The sequence below is a fragment of the Copadichromis virginalis genome, linkage group LG16 (assembly GCF_057382275.1).
Source record: "Copadichromis virginalis isolate Kocher_CV1m ecotype Utaka linkage group LG16, C_Virginalis_male_GT1.1, whole genome shotgun sequence".
NCBI classification, from domain to species: Eukaryota; Metazoa; Chordata; class Actinopteri; order Cichliformes; family Cichlidae; genus Copadichromis; species Copadichromis virginalis.
In genome coordinates, this window is record NC_140633.1 from 4,884,086 (window position 1) to 4,904,525 (window position 20,440).

At 41.5% G+C, this 20,440-nt stretch overlaps 1 protein-coding gene across 2 annotated transcripts in view; it reads right to left on the minus strand.

Moving 5' to 3' along the window:
- LOC146690116 (titin-like) overlaps positions 1 to 20,440 on the minus strand; it is a 218,377-nt gene that overhangs the window by 185,004 nt on the left and 12,933 nt on the right. For both annotated transcript variants that reach the window (XM_085434978.1, XM_085434981.1), the window contains exons 10-37: positions 20,125 to 20,383; positions 19,823 to 19,889; positions 19,532 to 19,729; positions 18,738 to 18,877; positions 18,484 to 18,632; positions 18,174 to 18,401; positions 17,647 to 17,888; positions 17,121 to 17,353; positions 16,858 to 17,022; positions 16,604 to 16,772; positions 14,821 to 16,517; positions 14,449 to 14,730; positions 14,099 to 14,365; positions 13,671 to 13,943; positions 13,312 to 13,575; positions 11,482 to 11,742; positions 10,097 to 10,357; positions 7,948 to 8,211; positions 7,587 to 7,847; positions 7,067 to 7,327; positions 6,555 to 6,815; positions 6,330 to 6,474; positions 6,033 to 6,201; positions 5,076 to 5,307; positions 3,625 to 3,909; positions 2,825 to 2,950; positions 2,287 to 2,475; positions 353 to 403 (exon numbers count right to left, since the gene is read on the minus strand). In XM_085434978.1, the coding sequence (XP_085291104.1) occupies positions 353 to 403; positions 2,287 to 2,475; positions 2,825 to 2,950; positions 3,625 to 3,909; positions 5,076 to 5,307; positions 6,033 to 6,201; positions 6,330 to 6,474; positions 6,555 to 6,815; positions 7,067 to 7,327; positions 7,587 to 7,847; positions 7,948 to 8,211; positions 10,097 to 10,357; positions 11,482 to 11,742; positions 13,312 to 13,575; positions 13,671 to 13,943; positions 14,099 to 14,365; positions 14,449 to 14,730; positions 14,821 to 16,517; positions 16,604 to 16,772; positions 16,858 to 17,022; positions 17,121 to 17,353; positions 17,647 to 17,888; positions 18,174 to 18,401; positions 18,484 to 18,632; positions 18,738 to 18,877; positions 19,532 to 19,729; positions 19,823 to 19,889; positions 20,125 to 20,383 (7,399 nt within the window). The remainder of the gene's footprint in view (positions 1 to 352; positions 404 to 2,286; positions 2,476 to 2,824; positions 2,951 to 3,624; positions 3,910 to 5,075; positions 5,308 to 6,032; positions 6,202 to 6,329; positions 6,475 to 6,554; positions 6,816 to 7,066; positions 7,328 to 7,586; positions 7,848 to 7,947; positions 8,212 to 10,096; positions 10,358 to 11,481; positions 11,743 to 13,311; positions 13,576 to 13,670; positions 13,944 to 14,098; positions 14,366 to 14,448; positions 14,731 to 14,820; positions 16,518 to 16,603; positions 16,773 to 16,857; positions 17,023 to 17,120; positions 17,354 to 17,646; positions 17,889 to 18,173; positions 18,402 to 18,483; positions 18,633 to 18,737; positions 18,878 to 19,531; positions 19,730 to 19,822; positions 19,890 to 20,124; positions 20,384 to 20,440) is intronic.

A 20,440-nucleotide genomic window follows, 5' to 3' on the forward strand; every position in this document is an offset into this window, starting at 1 on the left:
TATATATATGTATGTATATATATATACATATATATATATATATATAAAGATGTCATGCAACTGTGGAGGGTCAAAGTTCATCCTGAAATATAGAAATGATGATAAAAGCATGGACGCATGACAAATACGATCCAACACAAAGCATCCACTCATGTAGCGGTTATCACTTTGCTCTCACAAACAATTTATCTGCTTCAGTGAGCCACAGCTTGGAGTTATCCAGTGACAGACTACTTTCAAATCAAAATTCAGTTGAGAGAAATCTGCTCCAGCTGTAGTTTTTCCACTCCATCCATGATGGAGCAATGCTCTCGCTCTAATATGTGGTGAAAAGTTAACTTTATGACCTTACCTTTGACTTCCAGCTCAGTCTTGGTTTCAGCCTGCTCTCTCACGTGAGTCACTGTGAAGAAAGCCATGACATTTATTCCCTTTTCATCAACACACTGATCCCAACATGGGCAGATGTAGACACACATTTCTTTCACATATAATGTACATTTACATGTGTACTGACAGTTTTCTACCCCTACAGAAAGTATTGCTTCCATATCTTTATTCTGAGCAGGTCTCAGAGTGTTTGGATAATTTTCTATTTTTTTCTTTTCTGTTTTTAATACTGCAGTGCGCTCAAACACACTCAAATAAATGTAAGTCTTACTGTAGCTGCCTTGAAGCAAATTCACATTCTGTATCTGAAAATGAGTCAGGTTACTAACTTCTGTCAGTTCCTGTTTTGAGGCTTTTTTGTTAAATTTTTCTGATTGAAAAATAATTTCAGAGAATCAAACCCACTAGTAACTAATGTGACAGTGAATGTTGCACCTCAGTTCAGGACATCCTCTCAAGTTTTGCTTGGAGCTAATTAGGACGGGTTACCTTCTTCGTTTATGGTGAGTGTGGCTGAGCACCTGGCCTGTTCAGCAGTATTAGCAGTCTTACAGGAGTACTGGCCAAATCATCCACTACGACGAGAGTGTTTTCATCAGACAGTGTTTTCATTCTTGTTAGGCTAAACCGAGTGTTGGTTGTGGAACCAGCTTATTTCTGATTTTGGCATGCTAGCTACACACAGATAAAAGTGGGCCTCCCCCCATGTGGCACTGTACAGCTTGTGATTGGTTGGATGAAATTGGCTTTTGGCAAATTGAAGGTATCTTTAGGTGAGTGATGTTGGTGGTGGCTGATCTGTCCCACGTTTGCTTTTGCCCTGAAATAACGCATGTTCATTGGCTCAGTGTACTTTGTTCTATTTACATCCCAGTAAGCACCATTTGTGTGATCTGTCAGGAGCTGGGAATAAGGGAATATCTTCTGTCCTTTCACAGCATAACAAAAACTACAAACTAAACTAACTAACTACAAAAATACTCAAAACAACCAAAACTACTTGGACCAGAGCAAATGATCCCTCACTATCATGGCTGAGCGTCCCCACTAGCATTTCAAATCACTAAACTGAAACTGACTGAGGGCTCATGAGGTCATATTTCAGTAAAGAAAGCGTGGATAAAAACGTTGACACAGAACTCAGGTGAAAAAGGAAAAGGTATACACAATGATATTTACTTGTTTGTATTTTTATGAAAGATTGTTCCCTGAGCCTTGGTCACCTTTCATTGCATTCCTATATAACTATAAAACACATTGCAATGGGAGTAATTTTACAAAGTTAATTCTACATGGTTAATAAACACTTCCAACACAAAAGCCCACATTTTTCTCATTTTTATTATTATTCATTTTATGATCCTCCAATGCCACCATAGGCAGTACGATGGGTTCTTTCCGGGTACTCCAGCTTCCTCCCACAGTCCAAAGTGATGCAATTAGTAGTGATAGGTTAATTGGTAACTCTAAATTGTGAACACCTCTAAAGGTATGAATGTGAGTGTGGATGGTTGTCTGTCTCTATGTGCTAGCCCTGCAACAGACTCGCGATCTGTCCAGGGTGTGCCCTTCCTTAGACAGCTGGGATGGGCTCCAGCCGATGGATGGATGAATGCCATCATTACACAGGCAGATTTTTCCCCTTTTTCCTTTGCCCACTGTTGTTGCTGTTGAGATTCACTTTAATGTATAACTTAATCCTAACCTCAAAGAACAAGTTCTGAAAACTGAATGTGCAGGATTTGTTATCGCCAGACAGCACAACACCAAATCATAATCTACAGATTCAGTGAGAGTGTGTTGATCTGAAACCAGCACTGCTGTGAGCTTCTGTTAGTGACACTTCAATTGTCTCAGAGTAAGAAAAGCAGCCTTTCTTTTTAGTAATAAACTCACCGTCTAATGTAAGAGTTGCAGAGCAGGACACCGTCCCTCCATTGTTTGTGGCCATGCAGGTATACTCGCCCTCGTCCTCTGGATAAACCCTGGAGATCTCCAGCTGACAGCTGTCATCAAACTGAGATATCCTGAAGAATTCGGACTGTTTGATTTCCTTTTTCTTGTGGAACCAGCTTATCTTCACATCTTGATGGTTGACAAAGGAAAAAGCACGGCTTGTGTAAATATACTGCAGTAAATTTGCACTGTGGGTCAACAGCAAGAGTAAATAAGTCAGAAGGTGGTTAATTAGTCGCGTGCCATAATCAAGTTTCAGTGAAGTCCCAATGGCTTCAAGAGAAGACCAAAGGACACACTACTACTGAAACTTATGCGTAGGTAGGAAATTCCATTCACAGGAAGTGGCCACAGGTTTGAATAAAGTTTCAACTTAAAATTCTGTGCAGCGTAACTACCAGGAACTGAGCAATACCATCACTTTGTTTCAGTATTAAAAAAATCACAGCATCACTCAATAAGAAATTGTATTTTTTACCATCTCCACGGACTTTGCACTGGAAGCAAGCTGGTGCGCCCTCGCAGGCTGAAGTGCTGGCCATGGGTGAGATGATGACAGGGGGAGCAACAGTGGCGGGGGAGTCTGGAGAAACCACCTCTGAAACTGCAACACAAGAACCTGAATCAGTACAGATACAGCCACTTACAATGTCTGCCTGGACCCTGGCAGGGCAATGGTGGGTCCTCGGCCAATCCTTGACTGGTCTCCTTGACGGTTGCTATATTGCCGCCTGTGACGTGGACGACACAACTATGAGTAGTAACGCCCTTAATGAGCAATCAGTGGTAAAAGCATGTGTATCCACCAGGGGGAGCAGTGTGGAGGCTCCCTGCAGGCTTGCACTGCATATTCATACACTTTCTAATGAGCTGGTTGGTTAGCGATGCAAAAACTCCACACGCTGTCAGGTAAGAACACTCTTATACAAATAGTCTTCTTCTTTATCTTTTCCAAAACTTTAGGAAAACTTTTTTCTTTTCGTATTTTAGTGCTTGTTGTTCTGCTGCCCTACATCATTTGCATTATATTGAAGCTATCATCACCTCTTAATGATCACGTTGAATTAATAATAAAGTGCAACTTAAAAATATGCAGAAGTCATTTCCACCTTCTGGTAGGATCTGACCTATTTCTGGTGGAGAGTTGTGTCCATGAAAACTGTGATGTTGGGCTAATGGCGAGAGCATGCACTCTACTCAGGAAAAAATGCCGATTTCAGCAGAAACCAACAATCTGTTTTATACAAAACTGACTATCAAGTCACATCCATGTCTCACCTTCAACATTGAGTGTTGCAGTGCTTGTGGCAGTGCCATACTCGTTCTTGGCCTCACAGGTGTAGACAGCAGCGTCTTCAGGAAAGACCTCGATGAGCAGCAGTGTGTGCTCGTTGCCATCGTGCAGGAACTTGCACTTGAAGCCAGCAGAGAGAGCCTGGGAGTTTTTGTACCAGAAGACCTGAGGCTGGGGAACACCGCTCACCTGGACTGAGAAGCGAGCTGGTTTTCCAGCCTCCACCGACTGGGGCTCCATGTGGCGAAGGATCTGAGGAGGCTCGGGGACTGAACGAGGCAGAATATTTTAGAGGTAAAGTTTAACTGGAATATACGGATATTCTTGCTCCATCCTCTCATGTCACTTCCCCTGTATTAAGTTCATGTGTGTCTATGTATTTGGTCACCATATTTCACTTCCTGTGTTATTTGGATTCTTTGTCCTCTGTGCCTTGCTTTTAGTTTTCTCATCATCCATTTCTTTTCAGCTGTGTTTTGCTTTCATCACATCTCCACTTTCCTGATTGCTGTTCTCTGTGGGTGGATTTAATTTTCCCTTTTGTGCTTCATGTTTTGTTTCCTGGACCTTTTGTGATGTAATATGAATTGCTTTCTTGTGTCCATCCTTCCGTGTCTGCATTTAGGCCTGCTAGAACCTTCAGCTGCGTGTACAGCGGTCCCTCGTTTATCGCGGGAGTTACGTTCTAAAAATAACCTGCGATAGGCGAAAGTAGCCAACTTTATTTTTTACAATTAACATAGATGTTTTAAGGCTGTGAAACCCCTCACTACACACTTAATACACTTTTCTCTCTTATTTAAATATTCTCAAAGTTCAGGCCTTGTAGAAAAATAAGTCCAGTATTACAGAATGAAACCAAAGGGACCTGCAGGTGACGACGTTTTCAGCGTTGTTGTGTTTGTTGGGGAGAAAACTTCACGTCAGAGTCACGCTGCTAGCAATCGAAGATTTATGTAAATTTGACAAGCTGAACGCATTCTGTACTGTACAGGAGACACAGCACGAGATTAATTGACAATGCGCTGTAAAAAACCCAAAAAACTAAATTGCACCAAAAAAAATCTGCGAAACCGCGAAAGGCGAACCACGTTATAGCGAGGGAGCGCTGTATATACTTGAGCTTGTACATATACGTTTAACCCTGTGATTAGAGAAAAGTCCTAAAAAAATTCAAACCCAGTTCTAATTTTATTTAAATCATTAAAGATATATGCTGAACAGACATTTTACCCTTAAAAATAGCAGCTCAAAGAAATAATTATAAAGCCAAAATGGTGAGAATGATGAGTGTATGTAACCTTCAAAGCACAATTGTATCACTGATGAGAAAGTTTGAAATAAATGGCCTTTTTAGAAACAAACAAGAAACAACCAGTTTTTATGTGTTCATACTGTACATCATTCTTTCTGTGTGACGTCACGCTGGACTTACTGTTTATTCGAAGCTGCATGGTGCTTCTATTTTTGCCAGCGATGAAGGTGTACTCCCCAGCATCACTCCTGTAGGTCTCTGAGATGGTGAGGCGATGCAGCTTCCTGATGGTCACGTAGTTAAATCGTTCTTCCATCGAGAACTGGATCTCCACACCGTTCTTCAGCCAGTGACCCTCCACATCTTCTTCATTCACTTCAAACTCAAAGGTTGCACGGTGTTTCTCCAGAACCTAGGAGGGGATAGTGAAATATTTACATTTCTATCTCTGTTCAATTCAATTCAGTTTTATTTATATAGCGCCAAATCACAACAACTGTCGCCTCAAGGTGCTTTATATTGTAAGGTAGACCCTACAATAATAGAGTTAAGGCCCTATTTTCTGTTGAAAATGTCAGTAAATACAATCACCAAGCACCCAAAATTCTACTATTTAAGTTGCTTTTTAAAATGTGAGTGCAGTAAAACATGCTGTGGGGGACTGACAAACCTGAGCGGGTCATATGTAAACATTAATAGTTATTTTTTATTTTTATGGCCAATCGTCACTGCTTCCACAGAGAGAACAGAATAATATCTAAATATTTACACACTGTTTCTAGTGTATCTTTATGCCTTATTACTTTAAGGCATATTTCTAAATAAGAAATAAAAGAGAAATAAAAATGTTAATGTCAGGTTCAGTATCTGTAAACTTCGCCCGTGTCTTTCCAAGCTAAAACATATAGATGCACCAAACTGACACTAACTTCTCTGCGTAACGCCTGTGGTTGTGAAACAGAGCAGCTTTGGTTGCAAAAGTTAACTTAGGATTAAAATAAGATGAAACTCATTGCAATTAAATAAATGAACAGTCTTAAAAAACAGCGAATCACCTTTAATCCTCAACCTGTGATTACCTGAAAGACAGAAGTTTTATTCTGAAACATCAGTAAATGAACTTTAAAACCACTTCACCGTAATTTCCCGCTCAGGAGGTTCCGAGATCCGAATGTCGCGACCCTCCACTGTGAGCCGGGCCTTGGAGACGCTTGATCCAGCTACCACTGAATATTCCCCAGCATCAGACATTCGAACCGTCTGGATCATGAGGCGGTGAACATACTTCTCTGCTGTCACAATATACCTTTGGATTCAAGGCAGAAGATATCCAACTCACAATTAACCTCTAAGAGCTTTCATTGTCCAAAGGAGACGCTGGGAATAGTGATTTTCAGATTAAGTGTGGCCAAACTTTGACGAGCACTGACAGACCTTTCCTCAGACATGTCCATCTCCTGACCGTCCTTCATCCACATCACCTGGATGTTTGGCTCAGAAACCTCACACTCAAAAATCGCCTTCTTCTTCTCTGTGATCTTTATGTCCTTGATCTTCTTGGTGAATTCAATCACACGAGCTGAAAGAACAACATTTTCAGAGACGTTTCGTAGCATTTCTCACCTCTACAGACTGTAAACGTGCTCAGCACCAGGTTACCTTCGACAAAGAGATTAGCAGTGGTGGCAGCAGAGCCGGCCACAAACTTGTACTCTCCTCCGTCTCCAAAGTGAACGTTTCGGATGGTGAGGGAGTGCGTAAGCTGCCGACTGCGGACCTGGCACCTGTCCGACGACTTCATTTCCACGCCGTTCTTCAGCCATTTGTACGTGATGCCTTCATAGTTGACGGTGACCTCAAAGGTGATAGTGTCTCTCTCTTGGGCATTCAGGTCCTTCAGCATGGAGGTGATCAGAACCGCTGGAGGATGAAATTTGAGGGAAATACAAAAAGACACATTCACTGTGTTTGCTTTTGAAGAATTTCAGCTATTACTGTATGCAGTTATTCAGATATGCAGCTCAAATATATAGCGAGAATTCTGAAACTTTAAAGCTTAAAATATGTTAAATTAGGTGATTATATAATTTAGAAATTATTTTAACCCCCCTCTTGAGTCTCATTCTGATACAGTATTTTCATATCACGTTGTGGGAGGTCAGAATTCTTACGGTTGACGGTGAGTGTTGCAGACACTTGGTCGTTGCCACAAATGAAGGTGTACTCTGCAGAGTCGTCCCTGCTGGTGTTCATGATCTTCAGCTGATGGAGTTTTCCCTGAACCACAATCCTGAACTTGTCACTCATCTCAATCTCCACTCCGTTCTTCAGCCAGGTGGACGGCACATTGAAGTGGGAGACTTCACACTCGAATGTGGCCACTTGAGTCTCTGGTACCTCCACACTTTTCATGGGTTTAGTGACCAGCAGAGCTGCATGTAGTAAATCAGGTCACAAGACATGGATAACAAAAGATTAGACAAATATTCTTCTCGTCTCAAACACCATAAACAGTCTTTATATTCTTCAGTAAGTGGATGGACTGCTTTTCACTCTACCTGCAATCTGTGCTTAAGTGTTTTTGATCTAACATTCATACTCTGATGGATGTGTCAGAGAGCAGCTTGGAGTTACTATCTTGCGATCTAAATGCAAGACTTCACATGCAGTTTGTCTTATAGTGCTACATACCCTCCACGGTGAGTACAGCACTGCACTGCAAGTGTCCAACCACAGCCACGTACTCTCCTGCATCGCTGCTGTCCAGATTCTTCAGGATCAGTTTGTGTGCTTTCCTCTCAGACAGAATCTTGCACTTCTCACTTGACTTCAGCTCCAAACCTTTAAACATCCACCTAACAGGGATGTTGTCATGTGAGAGGCTCATCTCAAAGGAGGCTGTGCCATCCAACAGAGACGTCGCATCTTTTATCTTCTTCACAATTTTGATTTCTGCAGGAAAAAAGTAGCAGATAAACCACTCATGTGATATGATGATACCTGACAACATTGTGCACAATTCTTGGTTATGCTGATAAAATCTGACACTTACTCTCTACGTTGAGTCTGGCATTGGCAGAAAGTTTTCCAAGTTTGAAGGAGTAAACAGACTCGTCCTGTATGTTGCAGTCCTTGACCTTCAGCGTTTGGACCATGCCACTGGAGACGATCTCGTACTTTTCGCTGTTTTGCAGTTCCACCCCGTTCTTAATCCACTGGGATCCTTTCACATCGGGGTGTGTGAGCTCCAGTGTGAACACTGCTTCCTGGGTCTCCGTCACGGTCTGGTTCCTCAGAGTTTTCTTGATCTTCACTCCTGCATATAAATATAAAGCTCTGCTAACTTTAATGTATACACACGGAGGTGATTCGTTAGTTTTGGAAGCATTTTAGTTCTGTCAGGAGAGGTGGGACAGACAGAGACTGAAGTCCCCCCGGCTTACCTCTCATCACATCTGAGAGTACAAGTTCTTAACATCCAGCCTCTTATGTTAAAAGTGATGCAGAGCGCTAAATGGAGTCTATCTGTAGGTGCTTTTACTCATAAATCATCTTTTTTTTAATCAAACATACAATAGAGATATAAGTCTAATTAATATGAGGAATGAAACTTATTCTAATGTGCAGATATTATCCAGCTTCATCCTTGGCACATTGGTGTCACACATGATTGTATGATACATGAAGTATGTTGCAAGTGTTAAACACAGATTAACATGAGGGGATTTTGCTGGTGGTTAATCGTGTTTCGCTTCCTAATAGTGATCAGAATATAATCAGGTATAAATTTAACCAACATACAAATAAGAAAATATAATCTATAATAATGATTCTAGGTGCAGGCCTCTCACTGAGTGTGTGTGTGGAGATGACCTCAGAGGCTGTGGGTGTGTGTGGAGGATGGGAGGGGGAAGTGAGCGAGCCGGAGAAGCCACTAATCTAAAAGAACGTCTGATTTTAATGTGCAGGATTTAATAAAAGAAATCATATTGAGTATAATGGGACAAATGAACAGAGTTATGAAGAGAAAAAGTGAGAAAATGAATGTGTTAGGACAGATGAGGTGGCAGTAATGGTGGATGGATGTCACAGCCACTGTTATTGAGGTGAAATTATAGCAAGTAACACCAGAGGAACAACCGATGCCGACACTGTGGGCTCACTAATTGGATTTAGGATTTTTGACTTTTTCTCTACTTATTTTTGCCGTTTGAGATTATAAATCCAAGAGGATTGAGATTTCCATTGTTTCTGAATGGGATGCAACTTCCATGAACTTGGCTCTATTTCTATTGGACAATATCCACACAGAGATGAGTGTGTCTGTGGCCATTCTCTCCTCAGACCATCTCCTCTCAAAGATTCTAATAAAATCAGCATTAACTCAGAATCAGTTAATTAGGTAAGAATAATTCAAGTAATTTGATTCTGTAATAATTATTCTAATTTACTTTGGCTTTTGCTTTAATAAAATACGTTGTATTCAAAAAGTTTCATTTGTGAACCTTTTTAAACTTTCGTGAAACAGTAAATGTAAAAACCTGAGGATGAATCCATATTAGTATAAATAGCTCCTATTATTCTTAGATTTACAAGCTGCTAAGTTACTGAGGGCTCCCATTTTTTTTTGTTTGTTTGTTTTAAATGAGAGGAGCCATGGTAGTTAGTACTTATAGAGGGATAGTTAGTACTGGATGAATCCCCTCACCCATACGCTCCATCTAAGATCTGCTCCGCCTTCTGGGTAAAACTCATATGATCAGAGATTAGGATTAATCCCGACTTCCAGTATTGGAGTACTGGTCCCATGGATCGACCGTACAAATATAACACTTATTATAGTTACTAGAGCTATAATATGTATAATAACTACTGCAAATATTGTGATAGTGAGTCTGTCTGAAACTATCATAAAAGTTTAAACAAACATTTACCAAGTCATTATTTTTTGCGACAAATGAACAGGACATTCCCAGATAACCTTTAGAGCTGTATATAACAGACAAAATCTTTCAGTTTTCAGCACTCACTTTGCATTTTTCCCACAAAATGTTAATTTTTAAATTTTCTTTCAATAACTACTTTTATTTTGATTGTCGTATTTAATTTACCTCAGTATGTTCCCGGTAAATGTCCTGTTTTATTTATCTTGGTTATGTGAACACCATGTGTGTGTGTGGTAGTGGGAAGCTAGTACTTACCCTCCACCCTGAGATTAGCTGTAGTTTTGGAGTTGGCCACCTGGTAGGTATACTCTCCGACATCCTGTGGCCTGGTAATGTTGATGATGAGGCGCCTGATGGCTCCGTTCACCTCACTCACCACATTCTCATTGAAGTCAATGGGCTGGCCCTCCTTAAGCCACTTGCCCTCAGCATTGGCATTTGCAACTTCACACTCAAGCTCAGCAGTCTGAGACTCCGCCACTGTCACATCCTGCAGGGGCCGTGTAATGGCTCCACCTAATGGCAGCAGAAAGTAACATTTCTGTTTCACTTCTGACCACATGTCCTAATCACAGAAACAGCAAATGCCAACACACACAATCTTCTGTCATAATAAAAAAACAGCTGCTTTAAAATAATCCACGTTTTTGTCAAAGATGGGTATGGGTAGGTATAAATGTCAGCAAAATGTGAAATGTGTACCAACAATTAAGTAACAAATTATCATCTAGTGTGTGGATTTCCCTTATCTGAAGTGGCAGGTCAAGGAGCAGCAGTCTGAGAAGAGACCAAACCTTCTTCTTCCCACCCACTTCCTCCATCCAAGGTTGCACCAAGTAATTCCCAGGCCAGCCAAGAGACATAATCCCTCCAGCATGTCTCGTGTCTACCCTTCCTCACCCAGGAAACATCAGATGCACGAACCACCTTACCTGGCTCCATTCTATGTGGAATGAATCCCTCTCAGATAACTGAGCTCCTATATCTAAGCCTGAGCACAGCGATCCTTCAGAGAAAACAAATTTCTGTGCCTTGTTGTTAAGATCTCATTCTTTTGATCATTACCCAGAGCGTGTGACCATAGAACAGAGTAGGGACGTAGATCAACCAGTTTATCAACATCTTTGCTTTTACACCCACCTCTCTCTTCATCACAATGGAGGGTTACAGTGTCCAAATCGCTGTAGTCGCTGCACTAATCCATCAATCCCCTACTTCCCTCTCCTCTCACTCTGAACAAGCCCAGGATTCTTAAATTCCTCCACAAAAACTCATCTCTGGCCCAGAAGCAAGCAAGCAATGGATACCCCATGTTCTCGAATGCCTTCTCCTAATCCACAAAACAATTGTAGAATATGCTTGAATATTCTTGAGAGGATAGAAAACTTGTCCAGCTCTTTACGTTGAGGAATACAACCACGTTGTTCATCTTCAATCTGAGGTTCAACTAACTGATGTATTCCCTTCTCCAGTAATCTGGCATAGATCCTCCCAGGGAGGCTGAGGAGTGCGATCTTTCTTGAAGATGGGCACTACCACCCCAATGTGCCAGTGAGTCTTTTTTAAAATCAGTGATTGTGTAAATGATTTCATCTGAGTAAAACACACAATATCCATAATATCTTAAAAGTTAGACATACCAGAGACAGTAAGCTTGGCACTAGATGTCTTTTCACCAGCATGAAACATGTACTGGCCCTCCTCATCTTTCATGGCGTCAATGACTGTCATAGAGTGAGCCTTTCCCTTTGACTCAATCTTGGATTTGGGTCCAGGTTTGATTTGCTGGTTCCTGAATGTCCAGACTGAGTCAATTCCAGGGTGAGAGACTTCAACATTAAACGTCACATTCTGGGACTCTGAACACACTTTGTCCTCCATGTGTTTCACAATGTGTACCTCTGTAAAAATGAAATGGTTAGAGTATGAAAGTGAGACTGGAACCTAAAAACAGTATCACGCTGAAAGTACAATGCTGTGAAAAAGTATTTGCCCCCTCCATGATTTTTTTGTATATATTTTTCTCACACTAATATTTTCAGTCAGCAAAATTTACACTAAGTTTAGACCAAATGATAATTTAATTCTTTAAGGAAAAAAGGTGCCTGAACTTACATGGCTTTATGTGAAAAAGTAATTGCCCCGCTTGTTAAATCATTAATTAACTGATTAGCCACATATTTTGGAAAGCCGAGTTCAATAGTCACACCCAGAGCTAATTACCAACAGACCTGTTGACTAGGGATGGGTACCGGTATCCGGTGCCATTATGGCACTGGTTCTGACATAAACGGTAGTAACCAGACCGAAAAGCGCACATTTCGGTGCTTTATTTTTCCTGAGATGTGATACACTTTAGATTCTAGCCAATCATTTTACGTTTCCGAGGATAGTAGGCGGGCCCAGGTACGTACGATCTTTTAGAGCAGAGCTACAGATTAAAAATGCCCAAGGCGAAGCGGTCAAAAGTCTGGCTGTACTTCACAGCAAAAGATGCAAACTCAGCAGCCTGCAACAAGTGCTTTAAGCTGATACTGTGATACTGTCAAAGGAGGTAACTCCTCGAATCTGACGACGAACCTGGCGACGTATAGCATTTTGTTAAAAGCCGAGAAATGCGCCGTATTTGATAGCTTGCTAAACATGAGAGGTTTTTGGACAAAGTGTGTGTTCTCCATTATTTAAGCACCGGTTCAAGCACCGTTTCAAAAGTACCGGTTTGGTACTGGTATCGTATAAAACCTAAACGATACCCATCCCTACTGTTTACAGACTCCAAAAAGGCACTGATTACTCTTCCAGGAGGTCACAAAAGAACCCAAAACAACCTCTAAAGAACTTCAACCTTTTACAGCCACAGTTAAAGTCAGTGTTCATGATTTAACAATAAGAAACATAAGTGCAAATATGGCATCCAAGGGAGACGTTGACTACAAAAGACACAGTTGACCAAAAGGCAAAAAACATTACAATGATTATACACCCACACGGTGATCTGAAGCACTTTAGCAAATCCACCTTTAAACTGGTCAAAAAACAAAATAAAGGTTCAGGAGTCAGTCAAATCCAGTTAAAATCTGGACTGGGATCCTGTTGTGATGCTTTGGCGTGACTTTAAACAGACCGTTTATGTTCAAAAACCCTCCAATGTGGCAGAGTTAAAACAATTCTACAAAGACGGCAGACAACATTCATACACAGTGATGTGGAAGATTCAATGTTTCATTGCAGTTCTTCCTGCCAAGAGTGGCCTTACCAGTTATTTGGTTAGGATAGGCCAGATAGGTTTGGATAGCTTTTTGCCTTAACAGATAAAATCGTCATTTAAAAACTTTAAAAATTTTTGCCTTTACTTGGGTTATAATATTAAAATGTGTTTAATGATCTGAAATATTTAAATATGAGATATATGAAAAACAAAATCCAGAAGGTGACATATACTTTTTCACTGCACTAAAAATCTTTCTTACCTTCAACCGTCAGGCTACAGCTGGTGTCAACCTTGCCAACAACTAGTTTATAGTGACCCTGATCAGATGCAAAGGTTCTGGTGAAGACCAGCCGCTGCTTTGCTCCCTTTGCCACCATTTGGATTCGGTCACTGGGTGTCAACAGTTTGTCATTATGGTACCATTTGACAGAGCTGATGTCCTGGGCAGAGATCTTAGCCTCCAGGACAGCCTTTGTGCCTTCAATAGAGGATACATCCTTCAGTGGCACTACAATGTCAATAGCTGTAAGAAAGAGCAACAAGATGACAGTCAAAAGTCACAATTTTTTTTAACAAAATATTTTTAAGTTTATATTCAAACCCAATTCTAACTCTTACTTTGAACACTGAGTTTGCCTGAGGTGGAGATGTCCTGGGCAGGAACCACAAAAGAGTACAAGGCAGCATCTTCTGTGCTGATATTCTCCACCAGCAGCTTGTGAACCATCTTGTCAATGACAATGTGGATACGTTCCGAGGCAGAAATGGCCTGGCCGTTCTTCATCCAGGTTCCCTCAACATTCTCTTGGGAAAACCTGACCTCCAGCTGAGCAATATCACCCTCACAGACTATCAGATCAGTCAGGGGCTGCATCAGTGTCACTGGACGCACTGAAGGCAGAGGTAAAAACATGCAATCAGACAATTACCCACAATGTTTTTCAACAGGTTAAAGTTGTGAAACAACAGAACGCTGTTGAAATACACTGATGAAAATTCTCTTGTTTGCCAGCAGCAGTAACATGCACTTCACATTTTAAGCTTACGTTTCATTTTTAGTGAGGCACTGGTCTTCAGATCACCGCATACAAAGGTGTATTTTCCCTGGTCCTCTTTCCTGACATCCTTGACAGACAAAGTGTGTCTTCCTCGACGTGACGATATGATGTATTTATTGCTGGGTGAGAGAACTTTGTCTCCAAAGAGCCAGCTGCCCTCAGCATCTTCACGAGATAACTCGACCTCAAACTCGCCAGCATAGGATTCTGGTACCTCAATGTTCTCCATTTGTTTGATGAGCTCGAGAGCAGCACCTGGATACAGAACAACATACCGAACCATTTTTATGTAATTTACAGGAACAGGACAGTTCCGGTGGATATTCTAGATAAATTACCTTCCACGTGAAGCCTTGCACTCGTTCTTATGTTCTCATCATCTGCAATCACACAGGTGTATTCTGCGTCATCCCTCATTTCAATCATTAGCACAGATAGGAAGTGGACTTTTCTGTCAGAGTGCATTCTGTATTTGTCTCCTGAGAAGATCTCCGTGTTGTTCTTAAACCATTTGACTCTGACGAAGGGTTCATTGGTTTCACACTCAAAGGTCACTATGGTATCCTTCTCCTTGGCACTCGTATCCTCCAAGTTTTGGGTAAAGCTAACTGCTGTCTTGGCTGCAACAGCGAAATGAAGAAGACAAAAACAAATCAAGACAAAGAAAATTTAGCATGGCGCAGAAATGATTTTAGATGAACTTGCTTTACCTTGTACAAGCAGGAAGGCATGACTTGAGGACTCCCCAGCAATATTAATGGCCTTAACCATGATGCTAGCAGAATCTTGTGTTTCGACATCTCTTATGACCAATTCACATACATTGTCCTCAGGCCAGTACCAGTAAATACGGTCAGACTTTTCCAGCTGAATGCCATTCTTGAACCACTGACACTCAGGTTCTGGTCTACCAACTACTCTGACTCTGAAACGAACCTCATCCATTGGAGCAACAGTCTTGCTTGCAATGCGTTCCAGGATCTTGGGTGCTTCCATGCTGGGAGAGAGCAGGACCCGTTCAGGTTTTATTGTGGGGATAGTGAGTTTACCCTCTTCCTCCATCCTCTTCCTTTCAGCTTCTTCTTTCTCTTTCATATGATGGAGCAGCTCCTCTTTAGTCTTCTTCAATAGGTCTTCATAAGAGTCATCCCTCTTGCGAGACTTAAGCTCTACAGCCGAGATAGACTCATAGAAACCCTCCTCTGTTCTGCGCTTGAACTTGCTCTTCAGTTCTTCAGACTCCTCTGAAGTTTTCTCATGAAGAATTCTCTGTGTCTTACGCAGCTTAACCACTTCCCTGTCTTGTGAAGCCTCACTAGGTCGGTCCATCTTCACAATATCAAATCCAATCTTGCCAGGCTCGTGTGTAGCCTCTGCAAGTTTTGGTTCTGGTGCACGACGCAGGACAGTTCTAAAGTCTTCCCTCTGCTGGATCTCTAGCTTTACTGTGTGCTCAGCTGTTCCTAAAGGATTGTCAGCAACCACCCTAACCTCTCCTGAGTCATAGGACTTGATGTCAACAATCTCTAAATAGTAAATACCATCATAACGGAGTCTATATCTCTTGCTTTTGCGGATAAGTTGTCCGTTGAGGTACCAATTAACCTTTGGTGCTGGATAACCAGTTACTCTGCAGCGGAATCGTGCAATGTTGCCTTCCAGCACTCTTGCTGGTTCAGGAAGCAAGACAATATCAGGTTTTGTCTTTTCAGATTCTTCATCAGCGCCGACTCCTGCAGGTCCTCCCTCATGAGCCATGCGCTCAATCTCATCCATCCTATATGCTCCCTTCCTGCCTTCAGGAAGTTGTGTTTCCTCAACAAGTCCCTTCTCATCCTTGACAATCAGGGTGGCTGAGGTCTGGTCAACTCCACATTTGTTTGTGGCTCTGCAAGTAATAACACCACTGTCCCTAGCATAAGCAACTTCATAATCGAGGCTGCAGTATCCAAATTCATTGACCATATGCAACCTATTAGCAGCAGCCAGAGGTTTGCCATCATGCAGCCACTCCACTACCATATTGGGGTCACCAATAGGAGTGAGTCTACACTCAAAATGGGCTGGTCCAAAACACTTCATTCTGATAGATGTCAACTTCTTCTTGAATTGTGGTTTCTGTTGCTTCTCCTTGTCATAAAGATCACCCTCCTCCCACTGCTCTTGGCCGTATCGCAAATGAAGCGGCTCCAACTCGGGTGCTGCAATCTCTTTAGCTTTGTAGGTTCCTCTAGGAATAATGAGCTTCCTCTCGGTTTGAGGGGCAGCAAAGTCCACCTCAACATTGACTCTGCAACGAGTGGTGTCTCTACCAGCCTTGTTGATGGCTGTAGCAGTGTACCAGGCGCTGTCTGAGCCTGAAGCAGATGGAATCTGGAATTTGGCTTCTCCTTTGGTGCCATCAATCCTGAAAAAGTAAAAGGTCACATATACTGAAGAAAGCACTTTTATACTGCACTGAAAACAAAATATAAAATACTAGATATTACATACTTTATCTGTGGATGCTTGTGTGGGGTGATGATGTCACTGTTTTTCAGCCACACAATGTCTGGCAGGGGGTTTCCAATGGCTTTGACAGCCAACTCAACCAGAGTGCCCTGCTTTACAGTGATGTTTTTCAGCTTTTCAACAAATTGAGGACGTGCCAGGGTTTCTTGAGCTATAGATAGCAAAAAACAACACAATGTCTAACAATATGATCTTTTGGTTAACTAAAAAGTTCAAGAGTGCTATATATCACTCACCATCAACAGTAAGAGTTACATTGAGAGATGCCCGTCCAGCTCTATTCTGAGCAACAACCGTCCACTCTCCAGAGTCTTGTGGTAGGGCTGGGACAATGATCAGGGACTGAGTACCATCCTCTTTAATCACTATCTTGTGTGTGTTATCATTGATCACTTGTTGTCCTGGGAAAAGAAGGGCAAAATGAGTTGACTGAGAGGCTGAATCAGAAAACAAAGGTAGACATCAAGAAATTTTTCTCTGCTACCTTTTCTGTTCTTACCATTGTGGAACCAGTATGTGTCAGGCATTGGCCTGCCAACAACTTTCAAATCAAATCGGGCAGTTTGCCCCTCAGAACATTTTATTGAGGAGGGCTTCATGACAAATACAGGTTTGTATAGTCTTTCAAGCTGAGCCTCATCTGTTTCGTCAAATCGACGGGCAGGAGACTGGCGAGGAGATCGGCTGGAAGAACGCCCCGGGGAGCGGCTCAGAGAACGAGGAGATGTCGATCTGAGAAAAAAGCAGTGTCGTCATTTGACATGGCTTCAGTTAAACAAAACAAATTTTAATGTAAAACATGCAGTGGATAGAAGCTTTGAAAGCTTTCAACCTGATATTGTGTGCTTATTAAAAGTGTGTGTATTATTAGTGTATTATTAAAGCACCACTATTATTCTGCTAGTCACCAATATTGTCTGCCTTTTTTAAAAGCTAAGCTATAAGCCAAAACATCCAACGTCCAGTTCTCATGGCGATATGTGATTTTCTTAATTTCTTTTTTAATTGTGCCATCATTAGATTACCTTATCCTCTGTACTGCTGGCTGTGGTGTGTATCTCTGCGGCGTTACAGCTTCGGATGGCTCCACATAAAGCTTTCCAGAGCTGACTGCATTTCCCTTCATGTTTGTGGCAAAAGCAGTGTACACGCCTTCATCCTCTGGCAGCACCACAGGCAGACGAAGACTGGCTCGCCCATCTTGAAGAACTTCAATTTGGTAACGCGCACTGGGCCTGATGCGCTGGCCATCTTTGTACCAGGCAATCTGGCACAAGATGACAGTAGATCAACAAAGCTGGCTAAACGCTATAAAACTGTGAGAGTGCGATGACTCGACAGAAAGCATGAAACATAGCTGTTTGTTGTACTGTCAGATTTAAATGTTTCTCTTTACAGCAACGCTGGAATGGTATTTACAAAATAATAAATAAAGGCCAAAAACCTATATTTCTTGGCAAACCAAATTATTTATTATAAAGCATCACTCTGATATACCCAACTTTGGTTGGATGAGTGAAAGTTGTTTCACTATATGAATGTGTCTCAATACCTTTGGCAGTGGTTTTCCAACCATCTTGCAGTGGAAAGTGACTCCCACTCCCTCCATGATCCTGTAGTTTTTCACTGGTGTGTCAAAGGCTGGCTGCACTGCCTCCTCATCTGCTATAGTCACTACCAGCTCTCCGTCCTCTGCCACAAGCTCTCTGTAAGTAATTGTCATGATACACAGTTCGATCTTCTGTATTATCCTCTCCTCAAAGGCTGAAATGAGGAATTCCTGCAAAAATGATGGACATTAATTATGAACCGTAGATTGAGATCTGTTATCACAGCACTGCAAATGTTTATAGCACAAGTACCGTTTCTGAGACAAAGCTCATCGGGGTTATTGTCCTCCTCTGTTCCAATTCATACTGACTCACGACCACGGAGGGTTCCTGAACCACTGACGTAGTCACTTCAGTTTTATATGTTACATCGTGCTGCTTCATATGTGCTTCATATTCCTCTGTAAACACAGATACGGATACGCAGATAAAGCCAGACACATCTTTTCAAAGTGATTTTTAAAGAAAGTTTAAAACTGCAAAAAACAAAAAAAGGATGCTAGTACCTTCCTCCAACAGGCTGGTGGAAGCTGAAGCTTCTCCGTGGGGATTTTTAGCAAAGATGGAGTATTCTCCGGCATCGTCAGCAAAGGTCATCGAGATCTCCAGTTTACATTCTCCAGTTTCCTTGTAGGCAACTTTGTATCTGATAAGAAAACCAAAACAAGCTAGTGCTTCATCGTCACAGCATGATTTCAAGGCTCAATAACAAATTGTTCTACCTTAATATTTGGTTTGTCACTGCCATTACTTACAAAGTAAAGTGGATTTTTATTTAAAAAAATAAAAAAACGATATGTTAGAGAGTGTACAACGTACAAAAGACAACGATAGCTAGCTCCAGTTAAGCAAATCCACAAAAAACATTGGCCGGTGATGTAAATATGTCTTTTCAAAGACACTAACCTGCTTTGCAATGACATGGTCATCAGAGGACCACTGTTAAAAGGACCTCATAAAGAAAATATCTGAACTGCTAAACACACGTGAGTTACCTACATGTTAATAAAGATCATTATCACAGTTGTGGTAATTTTTAAGGTCTGATCTAAAACATTAAAAATATTGCAAACATTACAAAACAGCTGACTCATAACGGAGCAGGACTATAACTGTTCCTGTTTGTTCCACAGATAGGAGATGAAATCAAAGAGATCAAATACTTATTTCACTCAGTGACATGCAAATCAATAGATTTCTGGTTGATATCTGTCTCTGTTCATTTCTTTGCAAGTCAGCAAACTCAGATATTCAGCAGGGGATCCATTTTTTCCTGTATATATTTTATAATCTGTATCACCTGTATCCAGTGGTAAGCAGCACGCCATTCTTCTTCCAGATAATGTGAGGTCTTGGATTTCCTCCAACCTGGCATTCAAACACAACACTTCCTCCCTCCACTAGCTTCTGCACAGTGGGTTTCTTGATGAAGAACGGAGCTGCAGGTTCTCCTGCGCTCAACTCTGTCACTGTCTGCAGCTTTGTTTCAGCTGCAACACTGAAGAGGAGCAATAGCTTTATCAATTCTGCAGCTTTGGATTCTTACATGACTATAAATCTGCAAAGAATGAATCTGACTTTTACAACTCACGTTTTTTCTTGTGTGATTGCAATTTCTGTGACAGCTGTTTCCTCTCTGCTTTCGATTTCTTCTGAAACTACAAGAGAAAGTGAAAGTCAAATTAGTTTGTATAAAACTTGATGATCTGTAGTTTAACATGTTTTAGCATGTCCACAACTTGGACATTTGACTCTGTTGTGTTCATCAATTTTCAAGTGTACCAGGTGACCGCAGGCTCGTGCAAAAATCCAGTTGTTTTTCTCCTCTACAGTAAATTCATTTCCATACAAGCTTGTCAGCTTTACTTTGGCTTATCATTCCAGTATAGATACCTTTCACAAGCAGGTAGCAGGAGGTGCTCACAGTTCCTGCTTCATTGGTGGCAGTGCAGGTAAACCGGCCACTGTCTTCAGCAAATGCCTCACGAATAATCAGCCTGGCAAATCCGTGCTCGTAGCTGATCTGGAAGTCAATGGAGCTCTCGATCTTGTAGTCCTCCCTGAACCAGATTATGACCGGGGAAGGGTGACTGCTGATTTTGCACTCCAAGGTCACTGACTCACCTTCGGTCACAGTCAGGTTCTTCAGTCCCTGAAATAGTCATAAAGAAGTTTATAGGATGTACGGCAATTTTACATCACATTTATA